Source organism: Oncorhynchus gorbuscha, linkage group LG16 (genome assembly GCF_021184085.1).
Source record: "Oncorhynchus gorbuscha isolate QuinsamMale2020 ecotype Even-year linkage group LG16, OgorEven_v1.0, whole genome shotgun sequence".
NCBI lineage: Eukaryota > Metazoa > Chordata > Actinopteri > Salmoniformes > Salmonidae > Oncorhynchus > Oncorhynchus gorbuscha.
Window position 1 is genome coordinate 20,507,266 of NC_060188.1, and position 20,946 is coordinate 20,528,211.

Consider the following 20,946-nt stretch of genomic DNA (forward strand, 5'->3'; position numbering starts at 1 on the left):
TGGTTTTCACTGATTCCAGTCATGTCAGGTGAGTGGTTATAAGATAATTAATGGAAGGGAGGTAAGAAGAATCTTTTTTTTTATAGTCAAAACAATGCTGTTCTATCTCGGTTCTTTCTCCTCTATCTGTGTGCATCTCTGTGTCAAAACAGAACCACAGACAAAGCCTTTAATTCAATCAATGGGGTCAACTTCAGGGGCTAAGAAGTCAAAAGCCAATATTCAGTCCCTGGCAGGAGGCATCTTTCCCATTGATTGCCATCATTAGCGTGTCTGAGCACGCCATATAGCCAACCCTTTTTGTTTCCAAGGTGAAAAATGCGGGAATAATGCCTCGAAAACATTTCAGTGTGAGACGGATAGGAAATCCAATTGGCTATCAGGATCCATCCATCTCAGCTGCCTGCTGGTGTCCAGTGAGAGCTGCTCCACTTAAAACCTAAATCAGAAATCACTGTTTAATTCCCTCCCTAACAGGCCTGACCCAGGACAAAGACATTAAGAGATGATATTATCTTAAGTCCACCAGAGCATATTGGACACGCATGAGAGAATAAAGCTATAGATTTGATATGGACGCATGAGAGAATAAAGCTAGATTAGATATGGACGCATGAGAGAATAAAGCTAGATTAGATATGGACGCATGAGAGAATAAAGCTATAGATTTGATATGGACGCATGAGAGAATAAAGCTAGATTAGATATGGACGCATGAGAGAATAAAGCTAGATTAGATATGGACGCATGAGAGAATAAAGCTAGATTAGATATGGACGCATGAGAGAATAAAGCTAGATTAGATAAGGACGCATGAGAGAATAAAGCTATAGATTTGATATGGACGCAAGAGAGAATAAAGCTAGATTAGATATGGACGCATAAGAGAATAAAGCTATAGATTTGATATGGACGCATGAGAGAATAAAGCTAGATTTGATATGGACGCATGAGAGAATAAAGCTAGATTAGATATGGACGCATGAGAGAATAAAGCTAGATTAGATATGGACACATGGGAGGTAGTTTGAGATAATACGATTTGAGAATATGACTATGTTTGTCAAACACAGAAAGCCGTAGACAGATAAACAGACCTTGAAAACAAGGCAAAATGAAACCCCTAACAAAGGCTAGGGCACATAGGATTATTGTCCTCAGTTTAGCCTAACAAGACCATTTCAAAACATTCCAAACGTCAACAATCCCTATAGATACAGGATAGTATATGTACAACAAAACGACTTGAACACATAAATACCAGATGAAATGAATGATATCAGGTCACATACTGTATGTTTATTAAATAATCAAATATTATTAGTCGGCAGAGAAAGCCTTCCAAGCAATAACAATCCTAAAACAGTACATATCAGTTATGATTCAGGCAGCAACCATCACACACACACTCACACTAGCAGACGAGTGGGAAAAGGCTACAAGCAACACACAATATCACACCATTTTTTAATTTTATTTAACTAGACAAATCAGTTAAGAACAAATTCTTATTTAAAATAACGGCCTACCCCGGCCAAACCCTTAACCCGGATGACGCTGGGTCAATTGTGCACCGCGAAATGGGACTCCCAATCACGGTCGGTTGTGATACAGTCTGGAATCGAACCAGGGTCTGTAGTTACACCTCTAGCACTGAGATGCAGTGCCTTAGACTGCTGCGCCACTCGGGAGCCCCCATGATGTTTACAAAACATCATTGAAAACAAGTCATTGTAAAGAGGGAGAGTGTTTATGGGGGAAAGCCCAACAGAAACAACAGTTTGGAGTGGAACAATGAGTCTTGATAAGGGGTCAGGAAAAAATTGAGATGTTGGGTGCCTGCCAATACCTGGTGGATTCAGAGGAAGCGGAACAGGGGGAGAGAAAGATAGAGAGCTAGAGAGAGAGAATGTTGAAATTAAAGACATATATCCTGTATATTAATATTCAAATCTGTGTCCTGCTCCACTTCCTCCAAATACACGTCACACCCTTCTGTAACACTCTCGCACATTTGTTTGTGACCTCTATGAGGATGGTGAAACACCCTGACCAATCACTTCATAAGGTGGACAATTAAGAGTGCTTGCAACATTCCCACCACATAATGATCCACTGGCTGTCTCGCCCTCTCTGAGGATGGATGGAAGAGGGAGAGTGATAAAGAAAAAAGGGAAAGCCCAGACTAGTACACCCTGGTGGCCTGAACAGAGAACTACACTGTGAGCTCCATCATATCTTGGTGGAGAAGCTGTATTGAAAATAACTATCCAATTAGAGCCTTTCATCTTCACAAGCCTGTTGTGGTCCTCACCTTTTTTGATGGCCAGCTTGTGAAATGGTGGCCTGTTGCCATCTATGGGGCAGATTTCAGAGAGACGCCTTGTTATGTTATCTGGGCCAGACAGTGTCGAGGAGCGATGTCACAGTCGGCTTACCAGCCTCTTTAACAGCCACAGCTTCCCGCCGAGATGTAACATTATGCGTTTCCCACAATGCACCCTGAACTAACCGGGGGTGGGGTAAGTGATTTCGGGTTATGGGGGCTAAAAGGGAGATGTGCCTACTCTACCCCCATTACGTTGAATGCTTATTTGTGAGAAGGATGGAGGATTTGACATGGATAACTTTTAGGCTTCTTGAAAGCCTCTTAACTATGGCATTGCAGGGAGAGAACTAACGAGAGCTTCTCATGGAAATCCCTCACTTGAAATACCTGCACATGAAAAACCAACACATTGCTATAATAATAATAATAATAATTATTATTATAATAGGTACTTTTATAGTGCTTTTCAAGGACCCAATATGCCAGTCTCTTTGTCACACACTTTCCCAACTTTCAGTCATATTACGATGCACCCTGCATAGACAAATACTCTCACGTCACACATTCACATGACATGCCATCAAAAACATGCCACTCCAATCTCTCTCTCTCGCACACACACACTTCATTTTCTCATACACTCCTATCTCTCGTCTACCTCGGAATTACACACAGCCGCTCCCCTATCGCAAACACCCTGGCATTAACCATCCTGGTGGGTGAGGGGTATGAGTTTACCCCAGTGGAATGGTAAAGCAGTGGGGTGCTCAGCGAGGGGGTGACAGGTCCTCGTTCACCCATTGGGCCTTATCTCAGGACCATAATGAGGAGTCAGCAGGGAGGTAAAAACCAACCTTATGAGGACAGGTGTCGTACTGTATTGTGGGGACAATTCTCAGATAATATGAAAGTGTTGTGATATAAGCAGAGCAGCCCTCTGTGAATCTAATTGGTTCATCTTCAAAGGGGCCGGGAGCCACAGTGTGCTACTTGAATAGGATGAACTGGCCAGAAATGGAATTCAGTTCATAGTGACATGTCTGACTCCTGAGACCCTGAAAACAGTTCAAATGGAGTTAGAATCAAGTGGGAGATGTCGTCAGCGTTAAGCAACCATCTTTTCACCTTCAATACCAAATCTACATGCAGCAGGCACAAAACAAGGCTCCTTGATACTTCTCGCTTTGTCCACGCAGTAGTACTGAACTAAGGACAGCAGGAAGTTTATTTATGCCAAACCTCCCCTAGTGAGTCTACAGACCAAAACTGAACTAGGACCAGTGGTTGAGTAACTACCTGGGAGCCTCTTGGTGGGCTGTAGTCTCATGTTGAGGGCCTGGTGGGAGAGTAGGGGGGAGGAGGGCAGCGAGCGTGACACGCCCTCCATGATACGGATGTGCTGCATGCCCTCGGTCACCGGGAGAGGAGGCCCCCCGTAGTCGCCCTCAAATAGCCCGTCACCCTCAGTGGAGCTGCCACCTAGGAAGGAGAGACAGAGAGGTGTCATATAGTCATTTATACTACATTCCCACACACCGACAGAATTTGTCATTTGAAATCAACTACTGTTCACAAGAGACCTAAAACCAACACACTGACATATTACATTATCACCACTCACAATATAGTGCAGAGACACACAGACACACACACATTGCTCGCTGACACATTTCATTAACAGCACACTCAGTATCATCTCCGACTGTGTCAACACCTCCAGTTTTAGACACGGTTGAGGCTGCAGTTTCACCGTACAAGCTGTTAAACCTCTGCAACTGTCATCCAAGTGTTAAAGGATGGGTCCATTTTGTTTCTCTCTCAGACAAGCACCTGCCTGTTGTCTGGTAGTGAAACAGCAGGCTAATTAGGATAGGGTAGGATAGCACAGCCACTAGGGATGCTGGAATGTCAGAAAATGTGGAATGAAAATGTCAGCTGGAACATTCAATAGCTCTGACTGTGCCAGATATCCAAATATAGCAGAAACTGATGATCAGTAAAAATGTATCCAATTGATCAAGAATAAAGGCAAAGAATGAATGTGACATTACTCTATCCTCCCTCTCCTTCTATCTACAGCACACTAAACGTTTCCCCTGGCAAGAGCAGGTAGCCTAGTGGAAAGGTCGCTGGTTCGAATCCCCGAGCCGGCAAGGTGGAAAAATCTGCTGTTCTGCCCTTGTGCAAGGCAGTTAACCCCCCCAACAACAAATACTCCCCGGGCACCGATGACGTGGACGTGGATTAAGGCAGCTCCCCTCGCACCACTCTGATTAGAGGGGTTGGGTTAAATGCGGAGCACACATTTCGGTTGAATGCATTCAGATGCGCAACTGACTAGGTATTCCCCTTTCCCTAACGTACTCACAGTACTCTTCAGTCAAGAAGCACCTGAGTGCCACCATGTCAGGTGACAGGCACCTCAGACAGGGACACTGGCTGATGACACCAGCATCAGTGTGTCACTGGCAACCCATGTAACACAGCACAAGGCCACACCAATGAACATGTATTAGAAGACAGGGAGAGGGGAAGGTGGGTAGCAAGGTGAAAACAGGCTGTCACAGACAATTCTACACACAGAGGAACAGCAGTTTGATTGGAATACACAGTACAGACACATACGCCCCGCTTGGATTATGTTTTAGCAATTTGCGTCTGTTGATGTTTTAATTGTGTATGATGTGACTAAGTGTGTGTTCACCCGTGTGTCTGTGTTCGACTGTGCTAGATGTTTTTCAGACTTTGTATGAGTCATCCTGCATACAGCATCAACAACCTGCCACTCCCTTCCCAGCAGCCTTAATGCCTTTCACCTTCTCAATCTATGGCTGGATCTGTGCCTATTGGCCAACTCTAATCCAACTGCTTCTACATCACTAGGAGGAGTGGGTATGGTGAGGGGGGCTGAGAGAAAGGGGGTAGGGGTGGTGTTAAGGGGGTGAAATGCCTTTCTGGGCATTTCAATTCACAGCCAATTAAACTGATAATGTTATTACTGTGCTGCTGTAACGAGATATTACAGCAGTATATTTAAGCACAGCAGGCCTCCCGTTACGTGTCCCTAACTAGCCCTCTGGTCCCTCAGAGACAGTATATCAGTCCCTGTGCCCGAGGCCTGAGGCAGAGGAGGGGGAATAAGATAGGGATAATGCCGCTGCGCCCTTCAATGTCATGAAAGGTAATCTGCCAGCCAGGGGAATTTGCAGTGCTGCAAAAGTGTAATAAAGAGCATAGCTTTAACCTTATGGGAGCCAAGTGTATCTTACCGGTATGTAGCAGCAATGACTGTCTCTCTAGGGTGATGGAGTTAAAGGTATGGAGACATCCACAGATATGGGCGATGACTGTATGTACACTACACCATGCTGAATGTCCATGTTGACAGCACTACATAACCACCAGATGAATTGATACAATAGACCACACCATCACAGAGATACAACGATGAGCTCCACAAGTTGTTTTCTTTGAGATCATACTGTAGATTATGAGCAAAGTGAGCCATGTGTCTCGAATGCACAGTGAACAGGGGAGGGTTACGACCCTGACAGAGAGCGAGAGAGAGAAAGAAAGAAAAAGAGGGAGAGAGCGAGAACTGTCTTATTGTTTGAGCTCCGGTTGCACTCCTCCGGTTATGAAACAGTAGATGGAAAGGAAGGGAGGAGTGGAAGAGCGGAGGAGAGGAGAGGGAGTTGTGGTCATCATGTTCTGGTATTTAAGGCTGCTACTACTGTAGATCTCTTCAGTACATCTGCATGGGAAGGTAAAGTAAAAGGGACCACATGCACACACACACGTGCATCAGATGGTGTCAGACAGGAAGCTGGCCTGTTGTGTTGAATTCGTCTACTGAACGGCTCGGTCTCCAAACAACAGATGGACCGAGCGGACGGATGGCCAGTTACACAAGAGGGAGGGAGGGTCATGTGGTGTGTGTGTGTGTCTCTGTGTGAGAGTGAGTGACTGAAGTGAGAGAGACATAGAAAGAGATGGGAGGGGGGGGGGGGGGGTGGAGACCACAATTTTCACCATATGCCCATGTCCGCAATTAATATAATCACTCTCTAACTTTACTGCGGAGGTAAAATGTCACACCCTTTGGCTCCACATGGAAATGCCTTCTGGAGCATCTCTCACAATGTGGAAGAAGAGCCGTAACCACCCGAATGGATGAATGCCGAGACATGATAGGAAATGCACCCCGTCACTAAATGACTTCAGAGTCCCAGGCAGGCAGCTCTAAGCCTGGGAGAACGAGGAGGGAGCAGACTAATCACCAGTGAGAACTGCCACGAGGGAAGGAGGTGAAAAGTGTCACCGGAGCGGAACTGCAACCGACTTTGTGAAGGAATTCATACGATGCTTTGATCAAAACCCCACCACACAAACGGCAAATGATGTCAGGGGAAATCGGATTTGCGGTATGACAGAGTGTTAAAACACTAGCTGTGACTGAGGTGTTTTCTGTCCCCTCAGCGAGATCAAAGGGACTCTAGAGTGGTGTGGCAGGAGAGCTTTCCCCCTAACAAATGGTCCAGGATCAGCTATATTATAATGTCCCTAATGGTTAGGGGTAAGATTTGAGGTTGTTTTGTCTGATCCTAACTAAATAAGTGATTATGGGGAAACATTTACTTTCAGTGAATTTTATAAAGGTGCCAGTGGAAAGGACATTCAGTCACCCTGACAAAATACGTACTGTACTGAACATTGGTCACAGTTCGGAAACAGTCAAAAAAACTAGGCAAAGGACAGCAAAGAGTGAGCAGTTGAAAGCAGGGGAAAGGAGGCTAGTTTGTGAGTGTTTGTTCATGCATTTGATCATTTGGTTTCCTGGTTGTGCTGTGTAGCCTAAGCATTGCCACACATTTCCTCTTTTAGTATTGGTTTTGTGAGATGAATGTATGTATTAGAATTAGGCCTAGCTGACCTCTGTGTAATAGCATGAGGAGGACTACCAAGGCCCATAATGCACTGTTTTCCACATACAGACTTCGGTGAAATGTAAGGACATTTTGGCGTCATATTATTTTCCCTAACCTAACCCTAACATGAATCTCAAAACCCCTAACCCTAAACCTAAGCCCAAAACCTAACCTGTAAGCTTAGCATAGCATTTGAACAAATTCAGGACCTGACTTTTCAAGACATTAAGGTGAAGTGTTAGGACATTGCGGTCCTGAAAATGTAGGAAAACATGTGCGCACACACACAATACCCTGAAAACAATGACTCCACAGGATGGGGGAGTAAGTTAGTGATAGAGAGCGGCAGAGATTTTATGTACAGTGTGTAAAGCGACTGCTCACCTAATGAAAAAAATCACTCCACGAAATCTGAGTACCGATCTGCCTAGTGTCCTTGAGTCTGAAATGGAGCGCAGGACAGGGGTTACAGCATCATCCCACACCATTCTCTCCCTCTCTCTTCCTCCCTCTCTTTGCTCTATTACCATAGCAGGGGGAGAGCAGTATTGTGAGGCAGAGGACAGGGAAAGAGAACCAGGGAAAAAGTAAAGATGAAGAAAATAAAGAAATGTTGATCCTATAATTTTTTAAAACCTAAACCTCACAGTTTAACAAATATTTCCCATTAGTCTATGGACAAGTTAAATAAATTATCTAGGCTAATTACCTCTACAATATGGGTTGACTGGAAAAGTTCCATACAAATTTCTCCTGTAGGCTTGATTATATCAGGTCCAGCATGTTGAAAAGCAATTGTTCTAGTACATTACCTCCCCCCCACACAAAACCCAGCAGCTTGGGTACTAAGCCCAAAGCATGGCCTAAATCTGCTCTGTGTGGCACTGCCCAAAGTCCCATTTCATGGGAACAACCCCCCCCAACACCAGCTGGGATGATTTGGGGGGGGGGGGGGGCTATCATGCTAACATCATAGTATAACACCATGGCATGCTAATGATAGCATGCTAACACCATAGCCAACAGTAGGACCACAGAGAGCTATTGGCAGAAAGTGGAGCACCATACGGTGCTCTGGCATTAAGCCATGTACATGACGCAACTCTCCATAGTCACACACACACACACACACGGCGTAGAGGGGGCGGTTACGACAGCTGCTTGTGTCATGGGAACACATGTTCCATCCTGTGTTGTCATGTAGTCTTCCCTAAAGGCTGTTGCCTATAATCAACCGACGTGCCTGGGAGCACTACCCTATGGCAGCCTTTCCCACATGGTGGATCCCAACCAATTACACTGGGTTGCAAGCTTAAGACTGGGCTGTGGCAGAAATATTTTTTTGGTAACACTATTTTTCAGCTGGCACCTAGTAGTTTATTTACACACGTACAGTGGGGTATCAATGGTTACTTTCTGGCACTTCGAATAATTCAACATGCCCGGTGCCTCTTCACATCATTTAGGCTAGCTTAATATTCAGAGACATTCTCTAGTTCTCTCCACTTTGTCTGGTGAGACACACCACATGGATCAATAAGAGAGCGGCTCTGACATCCACGAAGCAGACACTTTACACTGACGGGGTGTTTACTCACACTCTTAATTAGGCAATAAAGGGGCTCTGGGCTCTGTGGAAGCCTTATGTATGACGTATTCACAAGACGGATGGGATTCAATAACTGTAAATGTGATACTAGTAAACTGCAGGAAGTCTCTATTTGAAATAGGTGAACCCAACATTTGCATGAATTCCTTTAAGAAATATCCAATACTGGCAGTAACCATACCCTACATCTGTGTACATCGTGTCTGAAAGTAGTCAGGCCTGTCAATTAAAATGACTTAGAACTTGTAATAAATGCATGTACTAGTCATAGCAAAAGTATGCAAGACAATCTATTCTAATTATGTGGACTGATGAGTTGTACTCAGAAGTAGAGGTTTACACTTAATGTATCCAATATGCACATTAGGAGTGAACCTCTACCTATTTGAACAGGGCCAGAGACCCCTGATGAAGACAAATGTCTGCTCTGACCTTGGTCTACTCTGAGCTGAAGGTGACCAGCTTGTGTTCCTCCAGTTCCAAATCAATCTAATCATTTTTCACATGCTTCGTAAACAACAGGTGTAGACTAACAGTGAAATGCTTACTTACGGGTCCTTTTCCAACAATGCAGAGTTGAAGATTCAAAAATATAGGAGGAATAAATACACATTGACTAACGAATAATAAAAAGGAGTAAAAGTAACATGGCTATATACAGGGAGAACCAGTACTGAGTTGATATGCAGGGGTACGAGGTAATTGAGGTAGCTATGTACTGTACATATAGGTGGTGGTAAAGTGACGAGGCAACAGGATAGATAAAACAGTAGCAGCAGCGTATGTGGTGAGTGTGAAAGCGTGTGCGGCGTCAGCATGCATGTGTGCGCGTGTTGTGTGGGCAAACAGTATGTAGTGTGTTGTGGTGTGTATGTGTGTGTTGGGGTGTTAGTGTAAGTACTGTATGTGTGAGTGCGTGTCCATAGAGTCAGTGCAAGAGAGTTTGTGCCAAAAAGGGCCAATGCAGGTAGTCATTTGATTAGCTATTTAGCGGTCTTGTTTGCAGTGCCTCTGAGTGGGACACAGAGACAACAGACCAGACTTCACCAATAGGGCCTGGAATTTTTCCAAGCCCAGGGTTAGCTACACCATCTTTAATCATTGTATTAGAGGTACCGTACTATAACCTTACTTGCCAGGCTTATTTTGTTACTACAAATTATTTTTCTCCACATAGAATTATACATGGGGGAAACAAGACCTGAGGTACCATACCTAAACATACAATTCCAATCCTCTGCTGTTTTCTCTTTGCTGTGGGGAATATTGGCCTGCTTGTTTGGAGCATGTGAGGAGCTAAATGTGCCACATGTTCCAGATGTTAAAGCCTTGTACAGCCGACATTATAAACATGCACTTCCAGTTGTAACGTGTGACGTGCTAAGGGATGCTAGTTAAGGTGTGTGTGTGTGTGTCTCTGGCCTGGAGAAAGAAGCAATGCTTGGGCGCAGTCTTGCGTTGTTGAATAATTCAGCTTTCTGACTGGTCAAGGGGAGGGCTGTGTGTGTGTGTGCGTGCATGCGTGTTTCTGGGCTGTGTGTGAGCGAGAGCATGAGGGAGTGGGTTAGCCAGCGAGAGGAGGAGAAAATAGAGGAGAGGAGACAAGACAAAACCCCGGGCTGTGAGCCACCACACCTCCACTCCTGTTTTCTATCGGTTCTGTTTTGTTCCTCCTCTCTGTCCGTCTGTCTCTCATCAAGTGTGCCACTGGGCTCTCTCTCACTCTCCAAACAAAGCATGCTAAAGTTCATCTAGTGGCGTCTGCTACAAGCTAGGCTATGCTAGCAGAGCACTGTTTATCCCACTTCAATGAAAATGACAAGGTTATAATAGGGCTCAGAGGTTTTCCCAACGACCTGACCTGTTCCTAAAAATACACTGAGAGGGAAGTAACCAGACATTCAGTTTAAATCGAAGGCATTTGTTAGCAGCAGGCTAAAGCTAATGGCAGAGGTGTAGATGATGGCATCAGGCAGTGTCATAATATGGTTTCCTCAATGGACACTACAACATGTTGATGAGAAACAATGTGAGAACATCAAAGCAAAGTTGTGACAACATTATCAACCAGATGATAAGATAAGGGACGTGGACACAGTATCAGAGTATAACAGAAGATAACTCCTCACAAAACCCGGACATAATATACTTTCTGCTAGTTCTAAATGATGGCCCATTTAATACAGAGACATTGCCACAGTAGGCAAGGTAACCAATCCAGCCCTCCTCTTACTCATTGCACATCCAGTAAATCACCAGCAGAATCCATTTTCATATTCACTCTGTTGGTAATGCTTACATATTGGATCCTAACTCTAAAAGTAGGAGAGATCCCACTCTGGAACTTTGAAAGCCGGTAGAATATATTATGTTCAACAATATATAGCAATCAAATGTTGAAATCAAAATACTACTCATATTACAGAGCAAGCGGTAACGCCTCATATGAATCCTACAGACGATGAACCATATGTGACAATATTTCCTTAAGATAATCAGTTTTTATATTATTAATTGTGTGTACCACATTAGGTGTTTTATGGTTGACAAATAATTCACCATACCCATATCTTCCAATAATTGATATTTTTTATTTTATTTCAAAAAATACTTTTTTATTGCCTTTTAAATATTTAGAATGTGGAAGAACAGTATATCTTCAGTGATGATCTCAGTTTGTGGAAGAACAGTATATCTTCAGTGATGATCTCAGTTTGTGGAAGAACAGTATATCTTCAGTGATGATCTCAGTTTGTGGAAGAACAGTATATCTCCAGTGATGATCTCAGTTTGTGGAAGAACAGTATATCTCCAGTGATGATTTCAGTTTGTGGAAGAACAGTATATCTCCAGTGATGATCTCAGTTTGTGGAAGAACAGTATATCTCCAGTGATGATTTCAGTTTGTGGAAGAACAGTATATCTTCAGTGATGATCTCAGTTTGTGGAACAGTATTGATTTCAGTTTGTGGAAGAACAGTATATGTGACATTTTGCATGACTCTTGTAAGATGTCCTTTTTTAACACCTGATATGTTTTAAGTACTTTCAAGTACAGATGCCCTTCATGTAAATAACTTAAATGCAATATGTAGTTAATTCATTTGTATGGATGTTCATTTAAAGGTGGTCTATCAACTTCAACACTGATGACTTTTCTTAAAAGTTTAGTTATGAAATCTTAGTCTCATTTAAAATAAAGCCCTCAATGTTACCATAGAATAACTACAAAAATGGAATACAATTAAATGAATTCAAATCAAAACAAGCACAACTTGTACATATCAAATATGGATCAATGTGATGTGCCAAAATGCATGTCCATTATGCAGGTCCCAAAGGTCAATATTACAAAACGTTCAGAAAACCCTTCTCTTTGCGTTTAACACTATGATCAGCAATTCAGTTTTGAATTGTGTTAAACCCATGCTAAAGGCAAGACATGTCCTTCTGTACCGAGGTGACAGCAGTAAATAAGTATTAACTGCTTAGAGTTAATGCTAAATGTGGTGACAGAGAGACGTACCGTACATTGTAATAAATAAAAGGGAATCCAGATCAAATGAACACTCACATACTGTATGTGACGACTTATTTGTTTTTAATTCATTCAGATTAAAAAAGGTTCAAATTTTAAAAAGTTCACACAAAATAATTCTCAACAGAACACATTGTACATAACATTTTCTACACTAGGAACAACATCTTAAAATTAAATTAATTCAATATATTGTGCTGGTTCAAATCATGCACAAATTGATTCACATAGAAAACACCTACTTACTATACATTTAATTTCCTACAATAGGGGTGACATGTCTACTGAAATGTATTCAGATTCAACATACTATACAGGTTCAGGGGATCATAAACTCAGAAAAAAACAGTTAATTATGTCGCTTGGTTTAACAACAAATGATTCACTCTGCAGTGATTTATAAAAAGAGCGTGCAGCAGCTGGCAAGTAGTTGAGCAGGTCATCAGATCTTGGTACTTGTTTTTTTTTTGATGGGCAGAGGACTCTCATATGCTCTAGGGTAGTGGCTTGCAAAATAGGGAGGTTGAGGTGTAGCTCCTTGTTTTGATTTGGAGATCAGCCACGATTTCCATCCTTCGAATAGACTGTGGCTCTGTCTGGCGTACAGATTCCAAGGATCCTCAACTGAAATTAGAACAAACATTTTAAGTTCCTGACATCAATAAACAACTTTCACAGTCAAGCATTAGGATATTTTATTGTTAGAACAACATGTTGCATGTTGATGGGATGTTAGTAAACTATTCTCTGTGCAATACCTGTGACTTTTAACCACCTCACTGAGGACATCTGTAGTCCAGCTGGTCGCTTGAGGACAGAATCTGGGAGGTGCCTGAAGTCTTCACATTGCATCCTCATTACCTTGAATGGTTTTGCTGGTTGTGCTTCAAGTATCATCTTTGAAACATAATCAGGTGTATGAAGGAGTGTGCAGCAGGTCGTGCCGGTCGTGCCTCTTCTCGATGGTGGCAAAAGATAAGCAAAAGACAAGGAAGAAAAAGAATGACTTAAAAATCCCCTTTTCTCCCCAATTTCGTGGTGTCCATCGCTACAACTCCCGTACGGGCTCGGGAGAGATGAAAGTCGAAAGCCATGCGTCCTCCAACCAAGCCGCACGCTTCTTAACACAGCGCATATCCAACCCGGAAGCCAGCCGCACCAATGTGTCGAAGGAAACACAGTGCACCTGGAGACCTTGGTTACGTGCACTGCGCCCGGCCCACCACAGGAGTCGCTAGTGCGCAATGAGACAAAGATATCCCTACCGGCCAAACCCTCCCTTACCCCGGACGACGCTAGGCCAATTGTGCATCGCCCCACGGACCTGCCGGTCGTGGCCGGCTGCGACAGAGCCTGGGCGCGAACCCAGAGTCTCTGGTGGCACAGCTAGCGCTGCGATGCAGTTCCCTGGAACACTGCGCCACCAAGGAGCCCGACCATGAACTTCTGCTCAACTTGGGTAAAGTAACCCATAGAGACGAGCATTGACATCAGATTGACCATCCGCCAGTTGTTATTCTGCCCACAGCATCTGTCACTGAAGGTGATAAACTTGCGCACCTCTGGTTTGGTGAGTGCCATGAATTTTGTCTTCACCCACTTCAATATGCAGCTTGCCACCTCAATGGACCCTCGGTGTGCAATCCCTGCAGGATACAGTGTAATGTTACATATAACTAGCTAGCTACTGTAGCCATGTCGAATCATCCGGTGGATGGATAAAAAGTAGCTAGCTATGTTTCTTCTATAATCTAGCAATAACATTTGTAACGATAATGTATAAGTTAGTAGCCAACAAACTTCAGCTAATATAGTTCAGTTCTATAGTTACAAATTAGACAACCCAGAACATTCATGTTAGTTACTGTACTCTATAAATAGCTAGCTTGATTGTTTGATATACGGTTCTTCCACATACCTCTTTTGGGCAGCTTTTCTTGACCCTTACGATTTGTATAGGGTTTTCCTGCATCCCGTAAGATCTTACTTTGCCTGTCTTTACATTTTTAGTATTGTTTTACGTCTCTTTCCCAAATTTCGGCGATTTTCATCAGCAACAGAAAAGTTGTGCGCTTGTCCGTCCATTCTGTGGTGCACATAAACGGTTATTCCACGAGAGCCTATCTTTAAAATGTAAAATGATTGTTAATTAGCACATGGAAAGCTTGTGAAACTGATTCACTATAGAAAAAGGGTGTTCTATAATGATTTGTCACGTCTTTTTTAAATGTTTTAAATGTCACATACAGTGGGGAGAACAAGTATTTGATACACTGCCGATTTTCCTACTTACAAAGCATGTAGAGGTCTGTCATTTTTTTAAATCATAGGTACATTTCAACTGTGAGAGACAGAATCTAAAACAAAAATCCAGAAAATCACATGATTTTTAAGTAATTAATTAGCATTTTATTGCAGGACATAAGTATTTGATACATCAGAAAAGCATAACTTAATATTTGGTACAGAAACCGTTGTTTGCAATTACAGAGATCATATGTTTCCTGTAGTTCTTGACCAGGTTTGCACACAATGCAGCAGGGATTTTGACCCACTCCTCCATACAGACCTTCTCCAGATCCTTCAGGTTTTGGGGCTGTCGCTGGGCAATACAGACTTTCAGCTCCTTCCAAAGATTTTCTATTGGGTTCAGGTCTGGAGACTGGCTAGGCCACTCCAGACCTTGAGATGCTTCTTACGGAGCCACTCCTTAGTTGCCCTGGCTATGTGTTTCGGGTCGTTGTCATGCTGGAAGACCCAGCCACGACCCACCTTCAATGCTCTTACTGAGGGAAGGAGGTTGTTGGCCAAGATCTCGGGATTCATGGCCCCATCCATCCTCCCCTCAATACCGTGCAGTCATCCAGTCTCCTTTGCAGAAAAGCATCACCAAAGAATGATGTTTCCACCTCCATGCTTCACAGTTGGGATGGTGTTCTTGGGGTTCTACTCATCCTTCTTCCTCCAAACACGGCGAGTGGAGTTTAGACCAAAAAGCTCTATTTTTGTCTCATCAGAACACATGACCTTCTCCCATTCCTCCTCTGGATCATCCAGATGGTCATTGGCAAACATCAGACGGGCCTGGACATGCGCTGGCTTGAGCAGGGGAACCTTGCAAGCACTGCAGGATTTTAATCCATGACGTCGTAGTGTGTTACTAATGGTTTTCTTTGAGACGGTTGTCCCAGCTCTCTTCAGGTCATTGACTAGGTCCTGCCATGTAGTTCTGGGCTGATCCCTCACCTTCTTCATGATCATTGATGCCCCACGAGGTGAGATCTTGCATGGAGCCCCAGACTGAGGGTGATTGACTGTTATCTATAACTTCTTCCATTTTCTAATAATTGCGCCAACAGTTGTTGACTTCTCACCAAGCTACTTACCTATTGTCCTGTAGCCCATCCCAGCCTTGTGCAGGTCTACAATTTTAACCCTGATGTCCTTACACAGCTCCCTGGTCTTGGCCATTGTGGAGAGGTTTGAGTCTGTTTGATTGAGTGTGTGGACAGGTGTCTTTTATACAGGTAACGAGTTCAAACAGTTGCAGTTAATACAGGTAATGAGTGGAGAACAGGAGGGTCTGTGAGAGCCGGAATTCTTACTGGTTGGTTGGTGATCATATACTTATGTCATGCAATAAAATGCAAATTACTTAAAAATCATACGTGATTTTCTGGATTTTTGTTTTAGATTCCGTCTCTCACAGTTGAAGTGTACCTATGATAAAGAATGACAGACCTCTACATGCTTTGTAAGTAGGAAAACCTGCAAAATCGGCAGTGTATCAAATATTTGTTCTCCCCACTGTATATGGTTCTTCGTCTGTAGGATTCATATGACACCAATGTTTGCTTTATAGCAACTACAGATGAAACACTGTGGAGTCTGGGTAAGGCCTTAATGTCATAAACATGTCAACTTTGATCAATGTCTCAATTATGTCAAATATACACTACCGTTCAAAAGTTTGGGTCACTTAGAAATGTACTTGTTTATGAAAACATACATGAAATTAGTTGCAAAATGAATAGGAAAGACGTTTACAAGGATATAAATAATGATTTTTAATTTAAATAATTCTGTCCTTCAAACTTTGCTTTCTTTAAAGAATCCTCCAATTGCAGCAATTACAGCCTTGCAGACCTTTGGCATTCTAGTTGTCAATTTGTTGAGGTAATCTGAAGAGATTTCACCCCATGCTTCCTGAAGCACCTCCCACAAATTGGATTGGCTCGATGGGCACTTCTTACATACCTGCTCCCACAGTTCAATAGGGTTGAGATCCGATGACTAGTGGAGTGGCCAGCACATAGACAGAATACCAGCTGACTGCTTCTTCTCTAAATAGTTCAGAGCTGTGCTTTGGGTCATTGTCCTGCTGTAGGAGGTAATTGGCTCCAATTAAGCACTGTCCACAGGGTACGGCATGGCGTTGCAAAATGGAGTGATAGCCTTCCTTCTTCAAGATCCCTTTTACCCTGGACAAATCTCCCACTTTACCACCACCAAAGCACCCTCAGACCTTCACATTGCCTCCAGCACGCTTGACAGGTTGCGTCAAGCACTGCTCCAGCATCTTTTCATTTTTTCTGCATCTCACGAATGTTCTTCTTTGTGATCCGAACACCTCAAACTTAGATTTGTCTGTCCATGACACTCCCCCCCCCCCCCAATCTTCCTCTGTCCAGTGCCTGTGTTATTTTGCCCATCTTAACCTTTTCTTTTTATTGGCCAGTCTGAGATATGGCTTTTTCTTTACAACTCTGCCTAGAAGACCAGCATCCTGGAGTCGCCTCTTCACTGTTGACGTTGAGACTTGTGTTTTGCAGGTACTATTTAATGAAGCTGCCAGACTTGTGAGGCATCTGTTTCTCAAACTAGACACACTAATGTACTTGTCCTCTTGCTCAGTTGTGCACCAGGGCCTCCCACTCCTCTTTCTATTCTGGCTAGAGCCAGTTAGCGCTGTTCTGTGAAGGGAGTTGTACAGGGTGTTGTATGAGATCTTCAGTTTCTTGGCAATTTCTCGCATTGAATAGCCTTCATTTCTCAGAACAAGAATAGACTGACGCGTTTCAGAAAAAAGTTATTTGTTTCTGGCCATTTTGAGCATGTAATCGAACCCACAAATGATGATGATCCAGATACTCAACTAGTCTAAAGAAGGACAGTTTTATTGCTTCTTTAATCAGAACAGCTTTCAGCTTGCAAAAAGGGTTTTCTAATTATCAATTAGCCCTTTAAAATTATAAACTTGGATTAGCTAACACAACGTGCCATTGGAACACAGGAGTGATGGTTGCTGATAATGGTCCTCTGTACGCCTATGTAGATATCCCATTAAAAATCAGCCGTTTCCAGCTACAATAGTCACTTACAACATTAACAATGTCTACACTGTATTTCTGATCAATTTGATGTTATTTTAAAATGGGGGGGAAAAAATGGCTTTTCTTTCAAAAACAAGGTCACTTAGAAATGTCCCCAAACTTTTGAACGGTAGTGTATGTCAACAATCTTTCCTCCAAAGCACTATTCTATGGCTTACATTTCATGAAAATCCCCTAAATCATGGTCTTTTTTGTCTGTGTTTCGTGAAGAATCACACAGAAATGTTGTGGGAGTGCAAGTGCAAGAACAGTTTGGGAATGTAATGTTTCTGCTGAGCCACTGCACTGTGTGGTGGGCACTTATCTAACCAGCCGCCCCCAACAAACACTCAAACATGCCCACCTTCACCAGCCACCCACTATACTCATTACCCACATACTATACACACTCATACTGGGCTATGGATTGGCCAGAAGAGAACAATACCATTAGCTGTTTTTTCTCTCTGGGTGGTTAATGATGTGAGGATTTTAAAGCAAGTCATTTCCTCTCTATTCAGAAGCCATCAGTGCTTCCCCGCTGCTAGGCATTAGAGCAGAGTTAAAGCAGAATAAGAAGAAGAGCAGCAGAGAAACTTCACAGGCAGAGCAACTTGATCCCACTGTGCCCTGCCTCTCTCTCTCCCTCTCGAGAACCCAGAGTGGGCGAGAGATACTGACAGTGGAGGGATGTGTTTGTGTGTGTTTAGGAGGTGGAGAGGCAGAAAAGGAGAGGGTGAATATGGGTAAGAATGAGAGTGTGTGACTGTGCATCGGAGGGTGAGGGGTGTGTGTGAGTGACTGTGTTTCTGTGTAAAATAAAATAATGCATGTTGATGGGATGAGTGCGTGTACGTGATTGGATGCTTGTCAGACAGTAATTGTATACCTTCCTAATATTGAGTTGCACCCTTCCCCCTGAGCAGCCTCAATTCGTCAGGGCATGGACTCTACAAGGTGTCGAAAGCATTCCACAGGGATGCTGGCCCATGTTGACCCCAATGCTTCCCACAGTTGTGTCAAGTGGCTGGATGTCCTTTGGGTGGTGGACCATTCTTGATACACATAGGAAACTGTTGAACGTGAAAAACCCAGCAGCATTTCAGTTCTTGACACAGACCAGTGTGCCTGGCACCTACTACCATACCCTGTCTCAAATGCCTCAAGGCTTAAAAATCGTTCTTTAAATCTGCCTCCTCCAAGTGACCAAGGGATCATAGCTTTTACCTAGATTCACCTGGTCAGTCTATGCCATGGAAAGAGCAGGTGTCCTTAATGCTTTGCATACTAAGTATGTGTGAGTGAGTATGTGTGTGTAACGCGTGTGAGCAATGTGTGCAAGTAACGTGTGTGAAAAGCACGTAACGCGTCTGCATGTAACACGTGTGTAACGTGTCTGTGTGTATCGTGTGTAACGTGTCTGTGTATCGTGTGTGTGTGTAACGCGTGTGAGTAACGCATCTCCGTGTAACGTGTATGTGTGTAAAGTTTGTGTGTACCGCATGTGTGTAACACGTATGTGTGTAACGCGTACGTGTGTGTAACTCATATGTGTAACGTGTGTAATGTGTGTGTGTAACGCGTGTGTGTGTAACGTGTCTGTGCCTTTATCTGCAGGAGCCCTGTGCTGCTAGGAGGGAAGGAAACGGCTACTTCGCATCATTATGCTGCCTGTGCCTGCGACTCGTCAGAGAAAGAAATCATACATGCAGCGCACATAACTCTGAGAGAGGCTCCATGTTCTCCACACCCCAGCCCCTTCCCCGCTCATAACCTGTCACACCAGAGAGAGAGGGGAAGGAGGCGCATAATGGGCTGGAGAGAGAAAGCCAGAGTAGTACATGAGGCAGAATCAGAAACCGAGAGAGAAGAATTTCATAACATAGAATCACACCGAAAAGATCAGAACTGGCAGTCATCCTGATTGACATCCAGTGGGCAGTGCTAGACTAGCTAGCTAGTACTCAGAGGTGTGTGCATCACAGAGCAGCTGAAGGACAGTCATCCCAGCAGTCAACACGTTCTTCTCTGAACCCGACCACAACTACCTGTCCCTTCTCTATGGCCCCTAGACTCCCCCCACCCCTAGATTCCACCCTCCGATGTAAGTACCCTAGCCAGGTAAAGCTTGAGTCAGTCTCACCTTAGTTAGTAGAAAAGGGCTGCGTCTCCAGCTAGTAAAATCCTGTACCATGGTAAACTACTTGAAGGACGTGGCATAAGAGATATGGCAATAGAGGCACACAAATTATGAGGAATAAAAAAGGAGAGGGAAGAGGAGGAGAAAGAGAGAAAGAGATGGAGCTGTAGACAGAGTGAGCTCTGCAGTGTTGAAAGCAAGTGCCAGGTATTGGCGCAAGCGCAGGAACATATACAAGGACAGACACACAGGAACAGACAGGCAGGCGGGCGGACACGCCCTCCTCCTCCTCTCTCCATCTCCCACTCGATAGCGGCAAGTTAGCTCTCTCCCTCTTTCCCTCTCCCAGACACAGAAACCACTCAGAAGCTCTAAAAAGGCACACTGACTGCAATGTCCTCCTTGAACAACCACATAAAAGCATCACACTCACAAAACACACAGAAATCCTAATAATTGTATAGACAATAGTACAGACACATACTTGATCCATGCATCCTTATGTAAGCCCACTCCGATACATAGATAGACCCACCCACACAAGCATAATCAAGTAAACATGATTATTCACAAAACAACTCGTCACATCAAAGGGAACGGTGTTTGTGAACACAACATTCAATCCAAGTGAGGGCACATTCAGAATAGCTGTGAATTAGAGGTCGACCGATTAATCGGCATGTTAGATTAATTAGGGCCGATTTCAAGTTTTCATAACAATTGGTAATTGCCATTTTTGGACACCGATTACATTGCATTCCACGAGAAAACTGTGTGGCAGGGTGACCACCTGCTACGCGAGGGCAGCAAGGCACCAAAGTAAGTTGCTTACCCTAGCATTACACTGATCTTGTAAAAATAAAAAATAAAAAATCTTCACATAATCACTAGTTAACTACACATGGTTGATGATATTACTAGGTTAACTAGCTTGTCCTGCATTGCATATAATCAATGCGGTGCCTGTTCATTTCATCGAATCACAGCTTACTTCACCAAACGGGGGAGGATTTAAGCGCATACACGAAAA

The 20,946-nt window shown here is 43.6% G+C and overlaps 1 protein-coding gene across 1 annotated transcript in view; it reads right to left on the reverse strand.

Moving 5' to 3' along the window:
- LOC123998634 (protein TANC2-like) overlaps positions 1–20,946 on the reverse strand; it is a 143,625-nt gene that overhangs the window by 41,997 nt on the left and 80,682 nt on the right. The window contains 1 exon segment of the mRNA XM_046303687.1: positions 3,626–3,808. Coding sequence (XP_046159643.1) covers positions 3,626–3,808 — 183 coding nt within the window.